Source organism: Leptinotarsa decemlineata, unplaced genomic scaffold (assembly GCF_025532065.1).
Source record: "Leptinotarsa decemlineata unplaced genomic scaffold, Ldec_3_MD MMD2_tig00000090_RagTag_RagTag, whole genome shotgun sequence".
NCBI lineage: Eukaryota > Metazoa > Arthropoda > Insecta > Coleoptera > Chrysomelidae > Leptinotarsa > Leptinotarsa decemlineata.
The window spans coordinates 2,551,554-2,573,686 of record NW_027412541.1 but is presented as its reverse complement, the minus strand read 5'-3'; the positions used below and the strand labels follow the sequence as shown (position 1 = coordinate 2,573,686).

Genomic DNA, 22,133 nt, shown 5'->3' with positions numbered 1-22,133 from the left:
TTATGGGTTTAATGGGAAAGGAGAAGCAGGTAAAATGACCATTTTAGATCATTTGACTAGACTTATTGAATGAATTGAAATGATCTAAATCAAACTTGTTTGGAAAAATCCTTTAAAATTAAGTAGTTTCAGTATTTGGCGTTCCCCCGTACTTAATTTGTAATAATGATTTTTATTATACGGGAAAAAACTTCAAAAATTTATGGCATAAGTACGAAGTTCTGAAAATTTGGTGTAGTCCCGCTTATTATCCTCAATATAATTTTGTAGAAAGAAATAATCGTACCATCGGAACCGCGATTCATAATCATATTGACGACGATATGGGATATAGAAATTAATATCGCGAAACATGATGTGACTGGTTTCACTCCAGCATTTTTACTTTTTGGGAGAAATTCCCGACTTCAGGGAAATATTGCAATGGTACGGAGTTGAGAGAGGATATCGAGATATTTCCAGAAGATCGTGATGCTTATGCAACCAACCTCCAAGGTTCAAGTGAAGTTTTTCAGGGTTTTTCAGGTTTTTATGAGCGTGATTGTAGATCTTATAAGTCACGAAACAGAAATATTCCATTTGAAGTGGAAGATATGGTGAATACATTCTTTCCATTGTTCGTAACAAATTGTCCCGAGTGGTTTATGAACTAACTAATCTAGATGGATACAAAGCTAGGAAATGACATATTGAAGCTTTGGAGATATTTAATGAAGAGGAATCAGAAAACGGTGAAGATAATTCTTCTGATTCTGATGTGTAATGTATGTATATATTAGGCCCCATCTCGAGACACCAAAAAAATGTGTAGCAACTTATTGTACGTATTAATAATAGTATCTCTAGCTAAAACTATTGAAGTCTTGTTCAAATCTAAGGGTCTGTTGTGAGGAACATTACCCGATTTTGACATTTTCCGAATTTAACAATTACAGATTGACATAGGCTGTAGTTATATTATATCATCTTGTTGTGAAAGTCTACTGGATATACGTAATTTTCACGTTTTCCTACTACTATTTATAGATACTTATTGAGTATTGGATTCATATTGAGCATATGTGGGGGTTTTGGATTATTTTTTGAACTGGGTTTCAATTAAGATCACAATGTGATAAAAATTTAATTAACCTTCAAAATTTGAAGTGTGAATGAGGAACTACCCTTCTGCTTTGCCATTCCAAATCAAAAGTGAGTGTATTTATATAAACTTGGGTGATTACAAAATATTTCTGAAAATACATGTGTATGTAGAGGGTATCTCTTATTCCAATTATCTCACTCCCATCTACAACTTTTCTAAGTTTACCTAATTGAACACCAGATTAAAATACTTGGTGGCGCTCTTTTCATTTTTCAAATTATGCTCAGCGATTATATGATTTCCAGAAGGTAGGACTCCAATAGGATGTGGTTAGCCATGTATGTTAGCAAATCTGCGAGCTATCGCCTCGTGTTTGAATTGGGCTCTCAGCCCAAATGTCAGCAGCCTAACTGAGTTAGTACAGTAAACGTTCTTGGTTAAGGTTGAAGGTATTTTACCGCAGTTCTGACTGACAAGTGATCTTTGTTCCACCAGAAATGGAATGAGTTAGTGATTATAGCATTGATAATGTACAAGACACTCAGAAATTGGCAAGTAGTCTACTGAATGTTGCATAAACAATCAACAACTCAAAGAAATATGATGAATCTATATTGCTTTCGAGGATAACTGGAAATGAAGCTAATACCTAGGAATAAGTGAAACTTTATATTAAAACTTGCGTGATTTACAAGGATGCTAGTGTCCCTGTCACGACGGTCAGCAACCTATCACGGCTATAACGGGGAGATAGATACATCGATGCTGGCCACGTTACTAGCATCCGTCTAATAGAGCCCTTAGGCAGCTGAACTTCTGTGGTGTCGCTGTTGCTCTGGACTTTCTGCAACCAGAAACAGTTTTGATAAGGTCATATATCTGATCTATAGGGAATCTGTTTTGGGGATTATCTATGTTGGCGATGCATTCTACGTATAAGTTCTAGTTTCCTTTTCGGGAGAAGTACAGCTTCAGTTTGAGTTTGTTCTCAATAACTAGTTTGGTATTAATATAAACAACCGATATTGTTTATTTTTATTTCGAGATTATAAATGATTTTTTTATTTTGTTAGGGTGAAAATACGCCGTAGTAGTCACCAATATCTCAGTGGAAATCGACCGCAAAAGCAAATCGGAATAATTCGCGAGACGATTGTTCATCTCCCCGGTTGCGTTTAATCAGAGACCCCCTGTCGGGACTCACTTCAATTGAATCGCTTAATGGAAACGAATAGCTCGTGTCGTATTGTTGGAATTGTTAGTCGGATCCGCAACGCTCAGCGTGATTTCATTATGTCTCGCTAATACCTCGAATGAATCGCTCTTCCCATAGGAGAGAATCATATTATCGGAAGGCAGAATGTAACGGTTGAGTACGAGCTGATTACTTATCGGAGATAATCAGGATTAACGATGTTTCCCAGATAAGCGCTTGAAGGCTAGTGATCAGCATTTACTTTATTGACGATTTTTTTTATAGAAACGATGATAACCTTTACCTTTCCTTCAGTTGATTGCTTTACGGTATTCCTCAAAAGTAAGAAATGATATTTGTTTAACCAGAAACAAAAATAATAATTATTTTATATGTTACCTAGATTAAAACTGTTTTTATACGTTTGTGTTTGGCGTGTTCTTTACTACTACACAACTAATTTGATGTGCCACAAATTTTCTGCAGATAAGTAAAGTATACTTTACTTATCTAAAATTATACTAAAATTCTGGTGTCAAACCCAAGTATATCTATGGAGTCGTGGATTAATAGGAAAATGTCTAAGTGCAAAGAAAGAAGCATAAAGGAAACATACTTATGTACAAGAGGAAATACTATCAGACCAAGCTTTTTAGGTCAGAGACTATACAAGGTCGAAAAAAACAAATATGAAAAACTGTGAGTGAACTAACCGAAAAAAGAAATAAATAATACCCTCAAGAAATGATAGTGGATGAATCCATTATTGCTAACGAATTCGCCAAACATTATTCAACTGAAGTGCCAAATAGTTTGAAACAATATTTTAGGGACGTGAACCTTGCGAGGACTATTGATCTTGTCGGTTATATGAACAGTTTTTTCTTCAACCCTTTTATTTCATCAAAAGTTTACAATAACAGGGGAGCCCACGATGCAAAATGGGGATTTACTCGAGCGTCATTGATACATATTAGCTTGCAAAGCTTACATGATAACAAGAAAAAAATGTTATATAATATATACCTTTTCATCGGTGGGGGAAGCGGCTATAGATTTTTGAATATGTAAAAAAATACTGTTGCATGAACATACTCGAGCGCGTTAGATATTGATAGTATCAATGTCCTACGTATTTTTAATAATGTTGGTATGTTAATCTGATCGTTTGCATGATGTGGGTGGTTGTTCGTAAGGGTTAAAAGTGAAAAGAAAAAAAAACTTAATCGAGCGCGTCAGATTTTCTAAGGGGGTGTTAAGTGCAACAAAAAAAGATCTCATTCAATAATCTCACGATTTCGATCTGACGCAAACTCGCTGCCATTATTATAATGTGCAAAAAAAATTTATTATAATGTGCAAAAGAAATTCGTCATTTTGAAATACTCAAGCGCGTCAGATTTTACATACATCGAAAGATGTATGTGAAACAGGATAATGTGTACTCGAATACTTATGGCTTGGAAGTTGGAGTTCCACAAGGCTCAGTTCTAGGACCATTACTGTTTTTGCTATACATAAATGATTTGCCACAACATATCGGCACTACATCGATAGCTTTCTTGCCGACGATTCTTCTATTTCTGAAGAAGCTAACAATCCTTTGAAACTCCAGGATAAAATGAATGTTATAAGTCAAAATTCCTCAAAGCGGTGTAAAACAAATAGACTCATGTTCAATGCAGAAAAACCAGTGTTTGTACAGTTTTTTCCAAGAAAATCTGTGGAACATCCTACACACGTTCCTATAAATAACATGGAAATAAACCTTTCAGAATCCACAAAGTTTATAGGAGTTTACATCGACCCAGAGAACTGGCGATTTCAAGTCGAGTACGTGAGTGGAAGAATCAATGCCTCAATGCAACTGAAAAAAAACACTGAGTGAAGAACACCTGTTAGATGTTAAAGATGCTCTTGTGAATTCTGTTCTATCTTATAATGTGGTCCTATGGGGAGATGCAACAAATATCAACGAGGTCTTTATTGCTCAGAGACGGATAATTCGTATGCTTTACAATCTACGTCATACTGATTCATATAGACCTGCTTTCAAGTAAAAGAAGATATTAACAGTACCTTCTCTCGATATTTATAACTGAAAACATTTTTCAGAATTTTTGAATTTTATGTCGTCGTCGATAAAATTACCAAAACTTTCATCTTTCAGTGTCAAAATAAAAATACAAGTAATCGATATTCTACACTTTCGCCCAGAAAAACATATCATTAATTAATTCAAGGAGGGTTAGTTTGGTAACTGAATCAATTTTTCTTAAAAAACAATTGGTATTTTTCCAACGTTTCGAATTCAATTGAATTCTTTTTCAGGGTTCTGTTACAATGAATTTTTATAAACATACCTCCCATAACACTTAAAGCTGTTATCATTTCAATTTCACGAGGGGCTATGAATTCTTAATTTAAATTTTCACCAAAAAGGAGTTACTTCATGTTGAAAATATAACTATTTTAAAAACATCGAACATATAAGACACCTAATAAAAATAAAAAGCATTAAATAATAAAATTTTCAAGACAACAAGAAACCTATCAATAAACATATTCATTTATTTGGTTTTGAGCAAATACATGTACAAACCCAGATAGTGTGTCCCCTAATAAACAATATAGCTTGATGACAGTTTACAAAATTGGAAATATGGAGGGTTGCGAAAGAGCTGTCGGTTATTGGAATACTTCATTTTTGGGCTCTGTATTCATCTACATGCCTTGCATGCGTAGTTCAGCCTAGCACCACTGATGTTGGTGAGTCCTATGTCGGGTCTAAACAGCGGTGTTTGGTGGTGTATGGATACAATTTTTTCACATGATTGAATAATTTCGAAGGTTGAGGTTAGTTATTTCACCTTTAAAATTGATAGCTCTGAACATACTTCTGTTTGAGTGAATTTCATCAGAACTCAATTACACTTTTACGAGCTGTTATCTGTGCGAAGTGAGTCAGTCGCTTCTTAATATAGAAAGGTAGCACTTTCATACATTATTGAACAACGAAAAATACAAATATTTCAATATACAGAATATACTGAAGCAGGAAGAATGTAATTCTAAAATTATGTAGTGGAAATTTGTTTTGTTTTGCATTTGAATGCAATGTAGCGTGATATACTAAAAATATAGATTGAAGAAAAAGATTCATAGCAGTCTCGCTTATTTTGGAAATGGGAGAGTTTTGATCTTAGATGATGTTTTGGAAAGCTACGTCGAGAAAATTCCTACTTCTGGTAGGAGAGAATTGAGAATTTCAGAAATAAAAACTATTTCCGCTAAGTTTCTTTTATTTTTATATTTAAAATGTTGAATGATTATCTGGCCATTTTGTATGCCGTCTTCTCGCGTCTTCACCGACAGCAGGAGGTTGAATATCTTAATGAGGATCTAGCAGTAACTTTGAATTGGTGTGAAAGTAATCAGGTTAAATTCAATCTCACAAAAACCCAGGTAATGGTTTCTTCCAAAGAGATGAATGTCTCCGATCTGGATATGATAATGCAAGGTCAGACAACTCCGCTTTCTGCTTCGGTAAGTTTGTTGATGGTTAAAATGGACCCCAATTTGTCTTGACACAATCATGTCGCTGGAATTGCAAAGGCTGCTTCTATAAGCTTGGAACACTATTCCGAACCAGAAAACTGTACAGACCTCAGCAACTATTGATGCTTTATGAAGCTCAGATCAGACCTTCTTCAGAGTTTTGTTCTCATGAATGGAGCTCCGCTTCCAAACATACCTGAAGCTGCTGGATTCCATCCAGAAAAGAGCCTTCCGCTTGATTGGAGACGCAGACATCACTTAAAACCTTGATAGTCTGGAACATCCAAGAAAGGTTGAAGATCTGTCTCTCTTCTATAGACACTTTCACGGGTGTTCAAGTGACTTGGCACCTTTAATTCCACCAAGAGCAGTACATATTAAAAATAAACGACTGTGGCTGCTCATCGTTTTGACGTTCAACTCAGTTCACTTTGAACTTCACTGTTTAAGAACTCTTTCATATGAAAAACGGCGTTTATGTCAAATAAAAGTTTTTCCAAATGGATTCAATCCCAATGTGAATCACTACTTTCGCACAGGCACCACTCTAAGAGCGCCTTGATAATTTTCCTGTAGTGCTTATGTTTCGTCCTTAAAAAAATTTTTTGACTGAAGGTGTTGATTGTGTTTTATAGATTTCACTTTCTAGGAATCTTTAAAATAGAAATCAAGGGGTGATGAACCTGCTGTCTGTGGAGATCATTCAATGCTGAATTTTCTTCCCATCATGTTCCGTGGAAAATATTGAAGTAAATCAACAACCTTCAATGATAAAGGTCATCTGATGTCCCCACACGATGGATCTACTTCGATAATGCTTCGACTGTTAGTGAATATTCAGACCAATATTTTCAAGCGGCAGCATTGAGTGGCCTACGTAGATACCAACAGATTTGTCACCGTAATATTTTTTGTGAAGATACATGTAACGATAAATCTATAGAATATAACCTGCTTCATTGAAAAAATAGTACCAAAAATTTGTCGATGACGTAGTCGAATGAATCCGAAAATACTTTAAGGAATATGAAAAAGCATTTAGAACAAAATTTTTATCATTATATGGATGTGTGTAGCTATTAAAGTTTAAATATTTAATCAACAAAGTATATAATCAGCGAGTTGCTGAATGAATTCAAATTTAGAAATATATTTTTTTACAAAACTGTTGGATGCAACCTGAAAATTAATACATACTACATAAATACAGCAAATATTATTTCGAAGGCTTTCAAACAATATGTTTCTCGACACATTGTGTCTTTGAAATATTATGCGGTATCTCTTATTTTTGATTGAGGTTAAAGTCGTGATATACAAATACAAGAAAGTTATGAGTATCTCAAAAATGACTGGTACTACCACGAAATCAATATATACGAGTATTTTCTAGATCAACAATGAAGTATTCCTGCCAAATACATAACTTATTTAATCTTATAGTATTTCAACTGACTACATTGTTTCAGACCTCTCAACTGTAATAGTTCTCGAAATCGCCAAATAACTTTAATACTTCAAGTGACAGCTAATAACATCCTGTACGTATGCGGCACACGCTAAACAGTAGAATGTGGAATAGTCATCAAGAATGTGGGGTCGACACGGTCTTTTTGATCTTTGGATTCATAGAAATCCCAGAAATCTGTTGCTTTGACGCATTTGCCGGGTAATAATGCCTTCCTGTCATATCCATTCTACTGGTTTATTTATTTATGGTATGATATGTATTGGATTTCCAAAAGCTGTTGATCTAAGATCTAAGAGATTAAATCTATCAAAATTGTTGAAATTGAGACATTCGTTGAGTTTAAGGATTATTCTGCGCTGTCTTTCGTTGTCAAATTTCATATTATAGATATGAACCTGATTGGAAAATGAAAATTATTCGATAAATTTAACTGTTGACGAATATAGTAAATATAAACTCCAAGTTTGGAATTGTATTGTTTCTGAAATTGGTTAGTTATTTTTGTATCCTATTTTCGAATTGAAGATTAGTTGGGATATTATTTTACAACAAAAATACAAATTATTCGATTAATAACGTTGACACGGAAAACTTAAGCTAACGTATTTTCACAATATTAGTTACTTACGTTTAAGAGGTAATTTCAATATGATGTCGTAATTAGAGAAATTTGCTATAGTAATAAATGAACAAACTTCATTTCCAGTATTTTTTAAATTTTGTTTTCATTTCTGCTTGTGTGTTCTTCACTCACAACTCTCTTTCCAATTGTGGTGAAATTTTCAGTACTGGTCCTTGGTTCACCTTCCAGAATTTGACACGCTATTCTAATTTTTTTTAGAATTGAAGATTTCCGTAGCGTTCTAATGTTAGTATGTCTGCCCCCCGATTCTACAATGAATGTTGCAGATCTGTGAAAACAGTGTCCTGTGAGCCTACTCCTGTGTTTTGCATTGAGTCTTCAAGATCTGAATATTTTGCAATATTATTTGGAATTTCACTTAAAGTATTTATACCAACGGGTTAAACTAATCCTTTTCCGTCATGATATCTTATATAAAGTCTAGACTGATTGGTAGACTGAAGACGAAGGGATGCATATTTGCGATACATTTCAACAAAATCAAAACTTCTAATTTTTTCTGCTATTACAAATGATGAAATTTATTCGTGTTTCTATCAGATATTTTCACAGTTATGATAGAATCCATGTCATTATTATCATTCAACAGCGTCTCTACGGTATGCTTCTGAAATACAGAGTACTGCAACTAACTATAAGAAAACACACGTAAGTGCACGGCTAAAAATCAACATTATTATTATCATCAGATATTTATCGTCTGGAGCTTCAGTTGAAAATCTATCAAATTCCAGTCTGGTAAATATTTTTTCATTTCTTGGGACGGAATCCTACAGAATTTTTCTTCAAGAATGGATTTACCTTGGTAAAATGTGGAATGTCCACATTTTTTTATCGACCCTCTTTGGATATTTTCACCTTTCACAATCCAAAAGATAGTGACTGAAACTATAGTTTTCAACACTGAATATTACGACTATAAAGTAGATGACTTGGACAACTCCGATCATTTTTGTAAATATAATAATAATGTTCTAAATGAATTTTGTTCCACACCAGTTCATGAACGACTTTCATATACTTTCATATTATACTTAAATTTATCGGATAATAAATATGCTGTAGCTCTATTTGTTGTTTCCATTATATCAGCTTCACAACAAAATATTGGAATTGATAACTGTATTAATTACGGAAATTGTAGCTGTCACAAGGCGTACATCGGTAATTTGATACAAAACATAGTATAGTCTTGCTGTTGTAATTACTAAATTATATTAAAGGTGAAATGAAAAGCATTCGTTTCCCACTTGTTAGAAAAACATGTGTCAAAAAAACCTAAAAAATTATTAATTTTGGGGCTCGACTGTTTTGAAGGTTGGATTGTTTTGAGGCATTCCTTTCCTTCATAATGTGTGGCTGGATAGTTTCTGTTTACAGGCAAAGCAGTGCACGAATTGTTTTAGGTTAAATAAATTCCACTGTATACAAGCGGAAAATTGCACAGCATATGTCAATTTACTTCTTGCACTAATGCAATTAATCAAATTTTTGGCATAGTGGGTCGTACAAAAAATAATGAGTATTTGTACTACCGTAAAAACTATATTAATCTTCCTATCAAAGATGATCACTTGGTGATTCAAACACGTGTCGAGGTGTTGAAAATAACGGTTTGGTGTTAGGATAAAACTCTAGTAATATTAAAAAAAATACATTCGAACGTTTTGCTGATAGAAAATATGTTCCAATAATTGAAAATCTATTGCGGCAGTTGTATCGTGAACAGCATATGCAGGAAAAACTTCAGTGAAGATTCCCGCTCTGACATCTGTCGGATATAATCCAACGCCCTTTGTGGTTTTAGCCAGGAAAGTAGTTGTTTTCTGATAGGTGTCGGTCCATTAACCTACAGTGTAGGGAGTTGAGACTGACCTGAACGAATTATTCCTTTAGATGATCTGATTTATAGCCAGTCTTCAAGTATGCCCACTGACTATATGTGAAAAGTTTTCTTTCCTTATACGAGGCATTGGGCAAATTTCGGATATGCGGTTGATTACCTCGTTGGGGTGATGACAAATCCATCGTTTGTTGTTCGCTTCAGCCTAGTTCGAGGAATGATACTCTGAAGGAATTCGATTTTCAATTATTTCATTGAAGTGCATTTTTTCAATTTGATTTTCAGGTAAGGAAGAAAAAATCGATACGTGAATATGGAATAACTTCTCGAGTTAGCTTTTTCAAATAAATATAGTATGTAGAGATTAAAATCCAACGAGAATTATCATTCTTGCACAGGCACCGCTGTTGTATTTTCTTGAAAATATATATCACAATATTAGTTTTCGAAATGAGTGAGTAAACGAAATTTTACATCAATCCTTCTATTCCACTGATGATAAACAAGAATTCAAGCAAATCAATCACGATGATACATCCAACGTGGCACCGCTGACTTGCAGAAGTTCAAAAGGCCGGATCAGCCGGTACCACAAACGAATTATAACAAAATAATGCACCCGGTCACTACCATCAAATGAAAGAAATATCTTAATGAGTTCAATCAAAGTTCCTTGATAAAATTTTAGAAGTATTGTAGGATTTTAAAATGATTTAATGATTTTTAATGTTGATAACGATGATCACAACTTCAATGGTTGTTATAACAAGAGTTCAAAATCAATCATCGGATTCAGGAGGTTGACGTAACCACTCTTTCGAGCATCAAAGTTCAAATAGCAAAATATCTCATATATTTTTTCGTCTAACTCTTTACCATTTCAATTATAAATATATTTTTGTGGTGTGTATGAGTAGTTGTTTACAGCTGATTCTCGGCCTCCCCCCACCACTATGACGTATTAATTGTTTTTTTTATTGGTTGTTGTTTGGTGAAGTTTTTTTGTTGTGCAGTGAAGTCAAGGCGTTGTGACCTTGAAGTGTCTGGTGCATGGATCGTTCAGATTTTTTTTTCATATGAGATTTTGTGTGTTTATGTGTGTGTGTAGGAGAATGCACGGTACAGGGTTTCATCATGTGCTTGTTTGTCTATGTACAAACATACGTCTGCATACTTCGAAGATCCTCCAAGTAATAAATGCTCCATCGGTGTTAGGGCACCAAGTTAGTAGTGGAGTGACGTCACAGCAATAACCGTTCAACGGCTAGAGAGCGACATGTTCACTCCACGACGTGTGGCAGAGTAATGCGTATTCATCGGTCTGCCCTCACCTCTCCCGAAGCGATGAAGGTTCGCTCTAGCCCCGCTATCGATGGTGACACAACGGCAGCCGAGGACCGTTTGCCTAGCGTCTACCCTCTCCGAGACCGCAACGACCACTGCTTGCTCGTATATCGACATCTGTTATCGCATTCAGTTGGGAGGTAATCTTGGCGCATGTAGTTGAGAAGTGGGGTTGGCTATGACGTCTTGACGGGTCCTATCAGAGTGTATTTAAGAAGCGTACGAGTGTTGGCTATGTCAGTTTACATCAAGTGAGTTAGTGAGAACTATTATATAAAATGTATTCCTGTGACTGTGGTAAATCTTTCACTCGTAGTGATAATCTTCGTCGGCATCAGCTCCAGAGTTGCCAAGGAGGGCCTGCAGTGAAACGGGTGAGAGTGGATAATGCAACACCTATGTATACGTGCAATTGTTGTAATGTGACAATTCCTATGAGCCAAGTGAATTCTCACCGAAGAACCATGAGTCATAAAAATAATGCATGTGTTCAATTGTCTGACGGTGTTCAAATTATAACGAATGCATTCAATTGCCGCATTGCTACATACAGGGTGGAGAGTTCGATTGTAACCAGTGACTACATGTCATTTTTCAATAAGATTAGGCAGAAGGTCATTGAATTACTGGAATCAGCCATCAGGATCCATAAAAGCATCAAGGTGAATATGGAAGTTTTTGGGAATTATATTCTTCAGACTGATGATTCGAGGGACACGAAGTCATTTAATTCCCAAAATAAAATAGTGGACCAATCTTCAGATTTGAATGCTGTTTTTGATGGATTCCGTGATGTAATTGTGGCTCAAACGACTGAGTTCCAGGATCGTGACTCAGGTATTTATTTTTTAAAAATTTCAATAAGATTGAATAGTAATATTTTTTTTTTTATAATTCAGGTTGGACTTGTGAAAAAATATTGTTTCTCGAGGTCAACATTAATAAATACAGTCCACTGGAAGGACGTTCATATGTGAAGCTGCCTCAATGTATTCAATGGAAGAAAGCTGTTGTGAATGTTCGTAATGAAGATCAATATTGTTTTGCTTGGGCTATAACATCAGCATTATATCCTGCAGATAATCGAGTGTCCGAACTTACGTCATATCCACATTTTTCCACTGTTTTAGATGTCACAGGTATGGATTTTCCGGTTAAAGTTAATAATAAGAGTATCGAAATATTCGAAGATAGGAATGATATTTCAATTAATGTTTACGGTTTAGAGAGTACATTTGAGAAGGGTAAAATGAAGTATGAAGTGATTGGTCCATTGCGATACTCACAGAGAAGACTCCGGAGACATGTCAATTTGTTGTTTATAACTGATGACTCCGGTAATGGTCACTATTGTTGGATCAAAGATCTTTCAAGATTAGTTTCTAATCAACTATCAGCTCATAGACAGAAAAAATATTTTTGTGACGGATGTTTGATATATTTTTCTGATGAGAGATTGCTTTTACGTCATAATATGTATGATTGTAATCACATTAGTACCACAACACCAACTACTAATTTAAAGATCAATAAATATGGTAGAATGGTTGCGGAAAATAAACTAATGTTTGAAAACTTTGAGAGGCAAATGAGGGTGCCATTTGTAGTGTATGCTGATTTTGAATCAGTGCTTAAACCGATTCATGTGAATGAGCCAAATCCTGGAAGTTCATACACGATTAAAACATTCAAACATGCCCCATATTCATTTGCTTATTTGATAAAGTGTTCATATAATGATGATTTGACAAAATTTGTTACATATAGGGGTGTAGATGCAGCTCAGAAATTTGTGAGTAGCATTGAAGATGATTTGAAAGAGATACATGAAAATCATCTCAGAAACCCTAAACCAATGGATACACAAACTGTCGAAGAAGAAGAACAGTTTGTTGCAGCCAGAACTTGTGGTATATGTAATAAAGCATTTACTGATGGTGACGTCAAAGTAAGAGATCATTGTCATGTCACAGGAAAGAAAAGATCACATGCCGCTCACTCGAAATGTAATTTAAATTTCAAAATACCAAACTTCATACCTATCATTTTTCATAATTTAAGTGGTTATGATTGTCATTTATTCATAAAAGAATTGTATAGGAATAAAGAGAAAGTTGATGTTATCCCGCAAACTAAAGAGAAATATATATCTTTCACGAAGCATCTCTTTACACACAGCTATACCGATAAAGATGGTGTGGTTAGGAAGAATTATCTCAAAATGAGATTTATCGATAGTTATAAATTTATGACTAATTCGTTGGAGAAGTTGGGTGCAAACTTGACCTCCGATCAATGTTTGGAGATGCACAAACATTTCCCACAAATTGAGAAATTCAATTTGATGAGACAGAAAGGTGTATTTCCATATAGTTTTGTTGATGACATTGACAAATTGAATTATCCATTACTTCCGACAAAAAATCAGTTTTATGACACACTCAATTGTGAACATATATCGGAAACTGATTATGATAGGGCTAGAAAAGTTTGGAATTTATTCGAGTGTCAGAATTTGGGGGAATACTCTGATTTGTATTTGAAGTCGGATGTATTGCTACTATGTGATATTTTTGAAAATTTCCGCACCACAAGTTTAGAGATATATAACTTAGATCCGGCACAATATTACACTGCACCTGGATTATCATGGGATGCCATGTTGAAGTTCACTAATGTTGAATTGGAATTACTAACTGACATTGATATGATTCACTTTTTTCAAAAAGGTATACGAGGTGGAATTAGTCAATGTAGCGAGAGGAAACATATAGCAAATAATAGATTTTTACCCAATTATAATCCCAACGAACCTTCCACATTCATTACATATTTAGATGCAACAAATCTATACGGTCACAGTATGTCACAACCTCTACCAACAAGTGAATTTACATGGTTGACACCAAATGAAATTCTTAATCTCGATGTGATGGATGTGAGTACTGATAGTCCGTATGGGTATGTATTTGAAGTGGACATTCATTATCCACAAGAGTTGCATGATAAACATTCTGACCTTCCAGTTTTAGTCGAAAAAATAATACCACCTCGTACACAATCGAAAATTCCCAAATTAATTCCAAATTTGAATGATAAAAGAAAATATATTGTTCATTATAGGAATCTACAGCAAGCTGTCAAAAATGGATTGATTGTAATGAATACACATAGAGTATTGAAATTCAAACAATCATGCTGGATGAAACCCTATATAGATCTTAATACTGAAATGCGTAATAGGTCTAACAACAAATCTGTTAAAGATTTCTATAAACTAATGAATAATGCGGTGTATGGAAAGACAATGGAGAATGTAGATAATCGAATTGATGTTAGACTCGTTACACATTGGGAAAATATAAAGAAAAATATAGGTGCCAGCACTCTCATAGCCAAACCAAATTTCAAAAATTGTTCAATTTTCACTGATAATTTCGTTGCCATTCAATTGGGTAGAGTGAAGGTTCATTACGATAAACCATTATATTTGGGATTTTCCATATTAGAATTATCTAAAACAGTCATGTATGACTTTTTCTATGGATGCATCAAACAACACTTTGATGAAAATGTCTCTTTACTTTACACAGATACCGACTCGCTCATTCTTAAAGTAAACACAGAAAATTTTTATGAATTCATAAAAACTAACATAAGTAGATTTGATACATCCAATTACAGTATAGTTAACCAATTCAATATTCCAGTAACAAGTTCAGTCTTGGGTAACTTCAAAGATGAATTTCCAAATGATCCAATCATGAGTTTTTATGGTACAGGTGCTAAAGCATATTATGTGAAATCTGTTGATGGTGAATTTAAGAAAGCCAAAGGGGTTAAACGATCTGTAATAAAGAATGAATTGACATGCGAAGATTATCAAAAAATCGTCGAACAAGGTGGTATGATATTCAGAAAGATGAATTCATTTAGAAGCGTGTTACATGATATGTATACTGAATTAAAAAATGAAGTTGCATTATCATATCACGACGATAAACGATTTATCATTCCGAATACTACCCACACTCTTCCTTGGGGTCATAATGATATTGAATTTTATGAAAACGATCCAAATGAGAACATTCGTTGGATAAGTAATATTATTCAACAATCACAATCTCAGGAGACTCCATTGGATCAATTGATTAATTTATTATCTGCCGAGATCAATGATTGAAGTATCATTCAATATCTTCAAAACCGGAAAATTCAATATGACAGAAGTATTGTGATATTAATGTATTATGTATGTATGTATATGTATTACTGTAATGAATATAAAATGATTGAAATTTTATTTGTATTATTTCTATTTCCCTAATCGATTACTGCAATATATAGTATAATGTAAAAGAAAGGAATATCAGTTTGAAAAGAATCATCGTGGGTGCACAATGTCTAAAACAATCGATAAATTTGGCAGAAAAAAAAATGGGGTGGTAATGTCATCCGAGGTCCACCCGGCAATGGATTTAAATTAACAAAAGATGGTCATTATGACATGCAAAGAAAAATATTGAAAAATACAAGCGAACCAATTGACAAGAGTGATTGTGTAACTGTATCATACCTTGAGGGGGAAATTAACGGAACAAAGGAGGTTATACTTCTAGCCCTACAAGCTGCAATACAATCCACAATAGGCAATATTGCTCGCGATGCCCGTCAAGCATTTGACGATAAAATTGCAGAGGCTCGGATAACTTTCACTCGTAAATTTGACAAACTTACAAATGATGTAGACATAAAAATGTCTGACATAACAGTGCTACAAATAAAAAATTTGATGCTATGTCAAACATAACAGCGACTACAATGAAAAAGTATGATGTACTGGAAGAGAGAGTTGAAGTTTTGGAGAAAAGCCATAAAGTCAGGCCATCAGGTGGAGTGGGATATCCAGGACTGAACATTGATCCAAATATTAGAATAATAGAACCAAAACCAAAAGCAACAGATGACGTATTAATTGAACCAACATGGTGAATAGTGAAGTGGAATAGCCTGCCTGGGCAGGGCCTGATTAAGTTAGGTTAGATGAAGAGTGTTTGAGTGATGATAATTGCGAAACGATCGGATTTTCAATAATAATTTGCTCATTTGATTCTGGCACATCTGCAAAGTTAACGAAGTCGTTAATATCAAAATCATTTATCGAATCTTGACTCGATAAATGTAATACTGGAATATTTTCAAAATCAGTCTGATCGATATCAACAAGTGGTGAACCATCTTCAGCAATCAATAGCGGCATAGAGCTCATGATTATTAAGGTCTGAGGAATGATATGTGATAGCAATAGAATGTGGATAGGAAAGGTGATGATGTTACTGAGACCTCACCATTTATAGAAGAAAATAAACTAGCGCATGCGCTCTTTCATCAACTGGCACATGCGCTCTCTCACTAAACTATTCACGCATGTAACAATCTTTGTCATTTAAGAGGAAAACTTTGTGTTGCATGCATGTATTTTTAAATGTTAGAAAATAATACAAATAAATTCAAAATATATATATATATATATTTATTAATAATAGAGGATAATAACGATAATAAAAAATGAAAAATGTTAATATGTCTCTGTGGATGTGGAACGTTCTTTGACTCTATTCCTCAATAGTTGTTGCTCGTGCGTCAAACACCAACATTGAAAAAAATGGATTCTCCTATTGGGGTAGAGTTGACCAACCTTCTCACACAGATCCCAAGTATTTCTACATGCATTGCATACATGATTCCAACAATTCATGGAATATGTATCACAACGCAAACAACGTTGCAGTGGAGTTGGAACGGCAGCACAGGTACCACAAATATTTCTACAGATACCTATATTGTTAAAAATTATAGGTTCGGAACACTTCAGACACTGTAACTGTTGTTGACGATAATCCGATTTTGTTCGCTTCGGTGGATGAGAAGGAGGCGATAGTTGAATCCGCAACACGCAATCACTACACATACCAGTACATGGATTGATTGAATCCTTAGGTCTACTTATTTGACAAAAGTAGCACACAATAGCCCCTGCAATCATCATTGGGTAGACACACACTTTTGGTTTTTCATTCCACTCTTTTGGAAACGGCATTTTACTAATTCGATTAGAAATATTAAGAGATGACTTACAGAAACTCTGAATGCTCTCTCCTATACCTACGATCTCTATTTATACAAATCAACATCATGTGGAAGTATAGTGGGATAACTTCTCCTACTATTCCACTCTAAACGAGTCAAGTGGGAGTCGCATCACCTCCTATATAAGTTGACTTGCAAACCTAGAGTTCATTCATTCACTCTCTACAACTGTGAGCAAACAACAACAAGATGAATTCTGCAAAAATAAATGCTGCATTAAATAGAATAGCTGCTGTTGATGAAAACAATTGGATAGACGAATCAGATGATGAGGATGTCAATGTTCCGCTAGAGGAAGTAATAGTTGAAGCAGAAGATGTTGGAGTCGATGAAGATGAGATAGACGAAGTTGAAAACGAGGCCAACCAAAGCGACGAAGATGATGACGTGATGGAGTTTGAGAGGGTCATGGATGAAGAAGGAGATGATGAAGGGATAGAAGCTGACACAACTGAAGGTGATGGTGCTATGAGGATCGGTATGCGAACACTCAATGTCAGTGAGACACTGGAAGATCCCTTGGATTTGTATTGTGCATTGGATGCATACGTATTGATCAGCACAATAGATGGAGAGAACAAAAAACTATGTTGGTGCTGCTTTCGGTTTTATTCGCATAGAAACAATAATGGAGGGTGGTATGCCCATGTCAACACCCACAACACTGTCTCAATTATGGAAATGGGACAGAATTGGTGTGAAGCTTGCGAGAGGCCACTAACAAACTTCACCCGAGTATCTACATGTATTATATGTAATAATGTCCAACCTGTGGCACAATAACCGTGGACCTACTGGTCAAAAAAAAACAACAGCCCTTTTCAGGGCTACATTATTCACACAAACAGTAGTTAGTTGTATTAGTATTCATAGATTATGTGACAAATGAATACTTTGACTAATAAAAGTCTAAGTTGGAAATTTGTTAGTCTCTGAATATCTATACATTATATGACAAATAAATTACTATTTGTTAGTCTTTGAATATCTATACATTATATGACAAATAAATTACTACTTTGACTGAAAAGTCGAAATTTGGAATTTGATAGTCATTGAATATCTATGCATGTGATGAGTACTACTTTAAATGAAAGTTGAAGTTGGCATTTGTCAATCATTCATATGCATATAATGATGAATACTTTCACATACATATATTTCGTTTGAGATTATAATGTTAACATAATGTTAACAATGGTATGAATCTGTTTCTGTTTGAAAGTATAATGGTAGCTCTGAAAAGAGCTATTTTTTTTATTGTTTCAGTCTTTAATTGTAGCCCTGAAAAGGGCTGTTATTTTTTTATTAATCCATGCAATGATATGGACTAACGCTCCTCATCATCAGAAACAATAATTATGGTATCGTCATCTGAATCAGATGATATACTAATGATATCATCCTCATAGTAGTCATCTGAATCAGATGATATACTCATGATGTCGTCGTCGTCATAATCAGCTGAATCAGATGATATACTAATCACATCATCCGCATTATTATCGTCAACAGCATCTATGTCGTCCTGAATACCTTGTTCCACTCGTTCTGCGAAATCATCAGGAAGATCATAGATTCGCTGCAGAAATTGAGCGAAAGTTGTACTCAAATGATCAGACGTTGAATCTATTTCATGTACTTGGATGGGTCCTGTACTCGACATTGTGGAAGAATGATATAGAACTGGGATTTTTGCTATATTTATATTGGAAGAAATGAAATGGAGGGGGTGAAATGTAGAACAGTGTTTGAGATTCGAAAACATCAAGAATGAAACTCTGAGCGATTATTAGGAGAAATTCTAGTGATTATTATGGAAAAAAAAAACTAATAAGAGGGAGAGGAAGGGAGGAAGACACTGCCCCAGCCTCGCAGTGCCTCGTGTACACCAACCAAAAAGTGTGTACTCCGTGGAAGGAAAGGAAAGGAAATGATGGACGAGTAGATGATTATATGTCATCATCGGAATTGAGGACATCATCATCGATTAGGATTGGGGATGGCGGAGGACTATCCTCGATGAGGATAGGGGATGGTGGAGGACGTCTAACGTCAAGCTCGTCATCAGCATCATCACCAGAGTCGTCGTCGTCATCATCGTCGTCGTCGCTACTCATTGGGACAATGTCATCATAAGCAGGGTCCCACCATCCGTCAGGATCTGGATATTCCGAGTCATCCAAGTGTCCTTCGTCACTGCCAGTGACATGTTGAACTTGCATCCTGATGTCGTGATCCCGGTATTCGTATGGCGGACTGTGGGGTTCCGTGGTGGAAGAGACTACCTGTACCTGGCTGTTATCCCAGTAATTGAAGTTGTACCCCTGATCCGGGCAGCTATAGGGTTCGGAGGTTGAATCGGGTTCCATCTCGATGCTAGCTGATCAACTGAATGTTTCATCAGATGATTTCTACTTTTATACTTTCGAGAGGGAGTGGGAGAGGAGTGGAACATTGAGTAGGGGTGAATTGTAGTGTGACATAAGACATATTCAATGAGTAGGGGTAAATTGCAAAGTGACATAAGACATATTCAATGAAAGAGATACTTGAATGGATAAAATACAAATGAAATATACTTGTCGATTTCACTATGAAACATGTCTATTTTTTATTTTTTAAATTTTCTTCACATGAAATTATTTACAAGTGATTAGAGAACACAAAAATTGATGTGAGGTATTTGTCTAGAAGAACTTGGAATTGAAATAAAGAAAATAATAATAATAATAAGAGGAAGTGAAGAAAAATGCTCCAACCATCGCATTGTTCAATGTGTACCAAACCAAAAAACAGTGTACACCCTTTATTTCACTTCCTTTTCCTTTATTCAATATAAACTTAACAAATATAAACTTAAAACTACCATAATTAAATACTCCTAACTAACCTAAAACTAATCTTATATTTACACTTCATCTACAAAAAGAGTGTCCATAACTGTCACTATTTTTTTGTACAGCTTTATCGAAGAGGTCTCTGCTTTACACCTTTCCTGCAGAGATGCATAATTCCGATCTATTTCGGCCATTTCCTTTTGGATTTCCCTCCGTCGGTTATCCATTTCAGCCATTTGTCGCTTCATGGTAACCAACGCGGCCTCGCTAGATCGGGCAGCTCGTTCTGCTTTCTTGCATCTCTGCAGAAAAACACTCATCTTTTCACTAACCTCTCCGATAGGCTGTGGCACCAACACCTCAGGATCCGCCGGTGTCGCTGGCAGCGGTGGTAGTCGCGTCACCAACGGCGACAATATCACCAACTCCGGAGAAGGACTCCTCGGAATTTCCACTGCTGCTGGTGCTGCTGCTGGTGTGGAGGCCCTCTTACGAGAGGTCGAAAAACTACCTGCATAAGGATTAGTCCTATTGCAAGTAGCTCGGTACTTTGAAATAGGACCAACCTTTGCTGCAGGTCGTTGGCAAACCTTCTTCACAGCCCTGACTTCCTCCTCCTCCTCGAATAAGTCAGGGCTAGAAGATCTGCACCTAACTCGCGAACGCGAAGTGGTTGGCTGGTCAACCGTCACCGCTCTCGAAGATGCTGCCTCCTCCTGGTCAGCGGACACCGGCAGAATAGACGCCACAGCATTATTCACCTCCTGTGTATTGGTTGCCATTCTGAAAAAGAAGAAATAATACAAAGTTAGTTGATATAAAAAATAACATTCCTAATGTACTTACTCAAATATCAAGTTGGTCGTTGGAACGTACTGCCTTGTTGTGGAGTGGACTGCTCTCGATGAGATGACTTCTCGAACTGAATGTTGTGGAGTGCTCTCCGGAGGGTATCGACTTCGATGCGTGAGCGGTGGGAAAATGGTGGGAGCGCACATGCGCGATGAGGGTAGGGGTGTACATGCGCAAATGTTGGGAGTCGGGGGGCGGGGCTTCGGGAGGGGAGGGGCGGGGCTTCGGAAAGGGGGCGGGGCTTCGGAAAGGGGCGGGGTATCCGAAAAGTTGGTGGCGACGGGGGGGGGGCTAACGGGCCACGCCCACTGCCTGGGCTCCGCCCAGGTGGGTGGGGCCTCCGGCCCCAGGTAGGCGGGACATCTGGAGAGACATCTACGCCCTCTTCGCGCGCGCGTTCGTAACATTATATGCAACCGAACACCTAACCTAACGTATTAACGTATTAACGTAACCTAACCTAGTACGCTAACCTACCGCTATGCAACCGAACACCTAACCTAACGTATGTATTAACGTAACCCAACCTAGTACGCTAACCTACCGCTATGCAACCGAACACCTAACCTAACCTAACCTAACCTAACCTAACCTAACCTAACCTACAGTAACTATTAACCTAACCTAACCTAACGAGGGAATACTAACCTAACACCTAACCTAACGTAACTATGCAGCTAACCTAACGTAACTATTAACCTAACCTAACGAGGGAATACATTCACCATGTTGGTTCCATTAATACATCATCAGTTGGTTTTGGTTTTGGTTGTATTATTCTATGATTTGGATTAATGTTCAGTCCTGGATATCCCAGTCCACCTGATGATGATGGCCTGACTTTATAGTTTCTCTCCAAAACTTCTTTATGGTTTTTCTCCAATACTTCAACTCTCTGTTCCAGTACATCATACTTTTTCATTGTAGTCCCTGTTATGTTTGACATAGCATCAAATTTTTTATTTGTAGACGCTGTTATGTCAGACATTTTTATGTCTACATCACTTGTAAGTTTGTCAAATTTACGAGTGAAAGTTATCCGAGCCTCTGCAATTTTATCGTCAAATGCTTGCCGGGCGTCCCGAGCAATATTGCCTATTGTGGATTGTATTGCAGCTTGTAGGGCTAGAAGTATAACTTCCTTTGCTCCATT

The 22,133-nt window shown here is 36.1% G+C and overlaps 1 protein-coding gene across 1 annotated transcript; it reads right to left on the bottom strand.

Annotated features, from left to right (window-relative positions):
* Positions 1-20,057: 20,057 nt before the first annotated feature.
* LOC141481182 (uncharacterized) lies at positions 20,058-21,190 on the bottom strand. Its single transcript, XM_074172328.1, has 2 exons — positions 20,975-21,190; positions 20,058-20,911 (listed from the first exon to the last, which is right to left on the bottom strand). The coding sequence occupies exons 1-2, from the start codon at positions 21,124-21,126 to the stop codon at positions 20,200-20,202; spliced, it is 864 nt and encodes a 287-aa protein (XP_074028429.1). The 5' UTR covers positions 21,127-21,190; the 3' UTR covers positions 20,058-20,199.
* Between the last annotated feature and the right edge of the window lie 943 nt (positions 21,191-22,133).

Coding starts and splice junctions, on each gene's coding strand:
- LOC141481182 (XM_074172328.1), bottom strand. CDS start 21,126: ATGTGCGCTCCCACCATTTTCCCACCGCTCACGCATCGAAGTCGATAC. Junction 20,912..20,974: donor ACGACCAACTTGATATTTGA/GTAAGTACATTA, acceptor CTTCTTTTTCAG/AATGGCAACCAATACACAGG.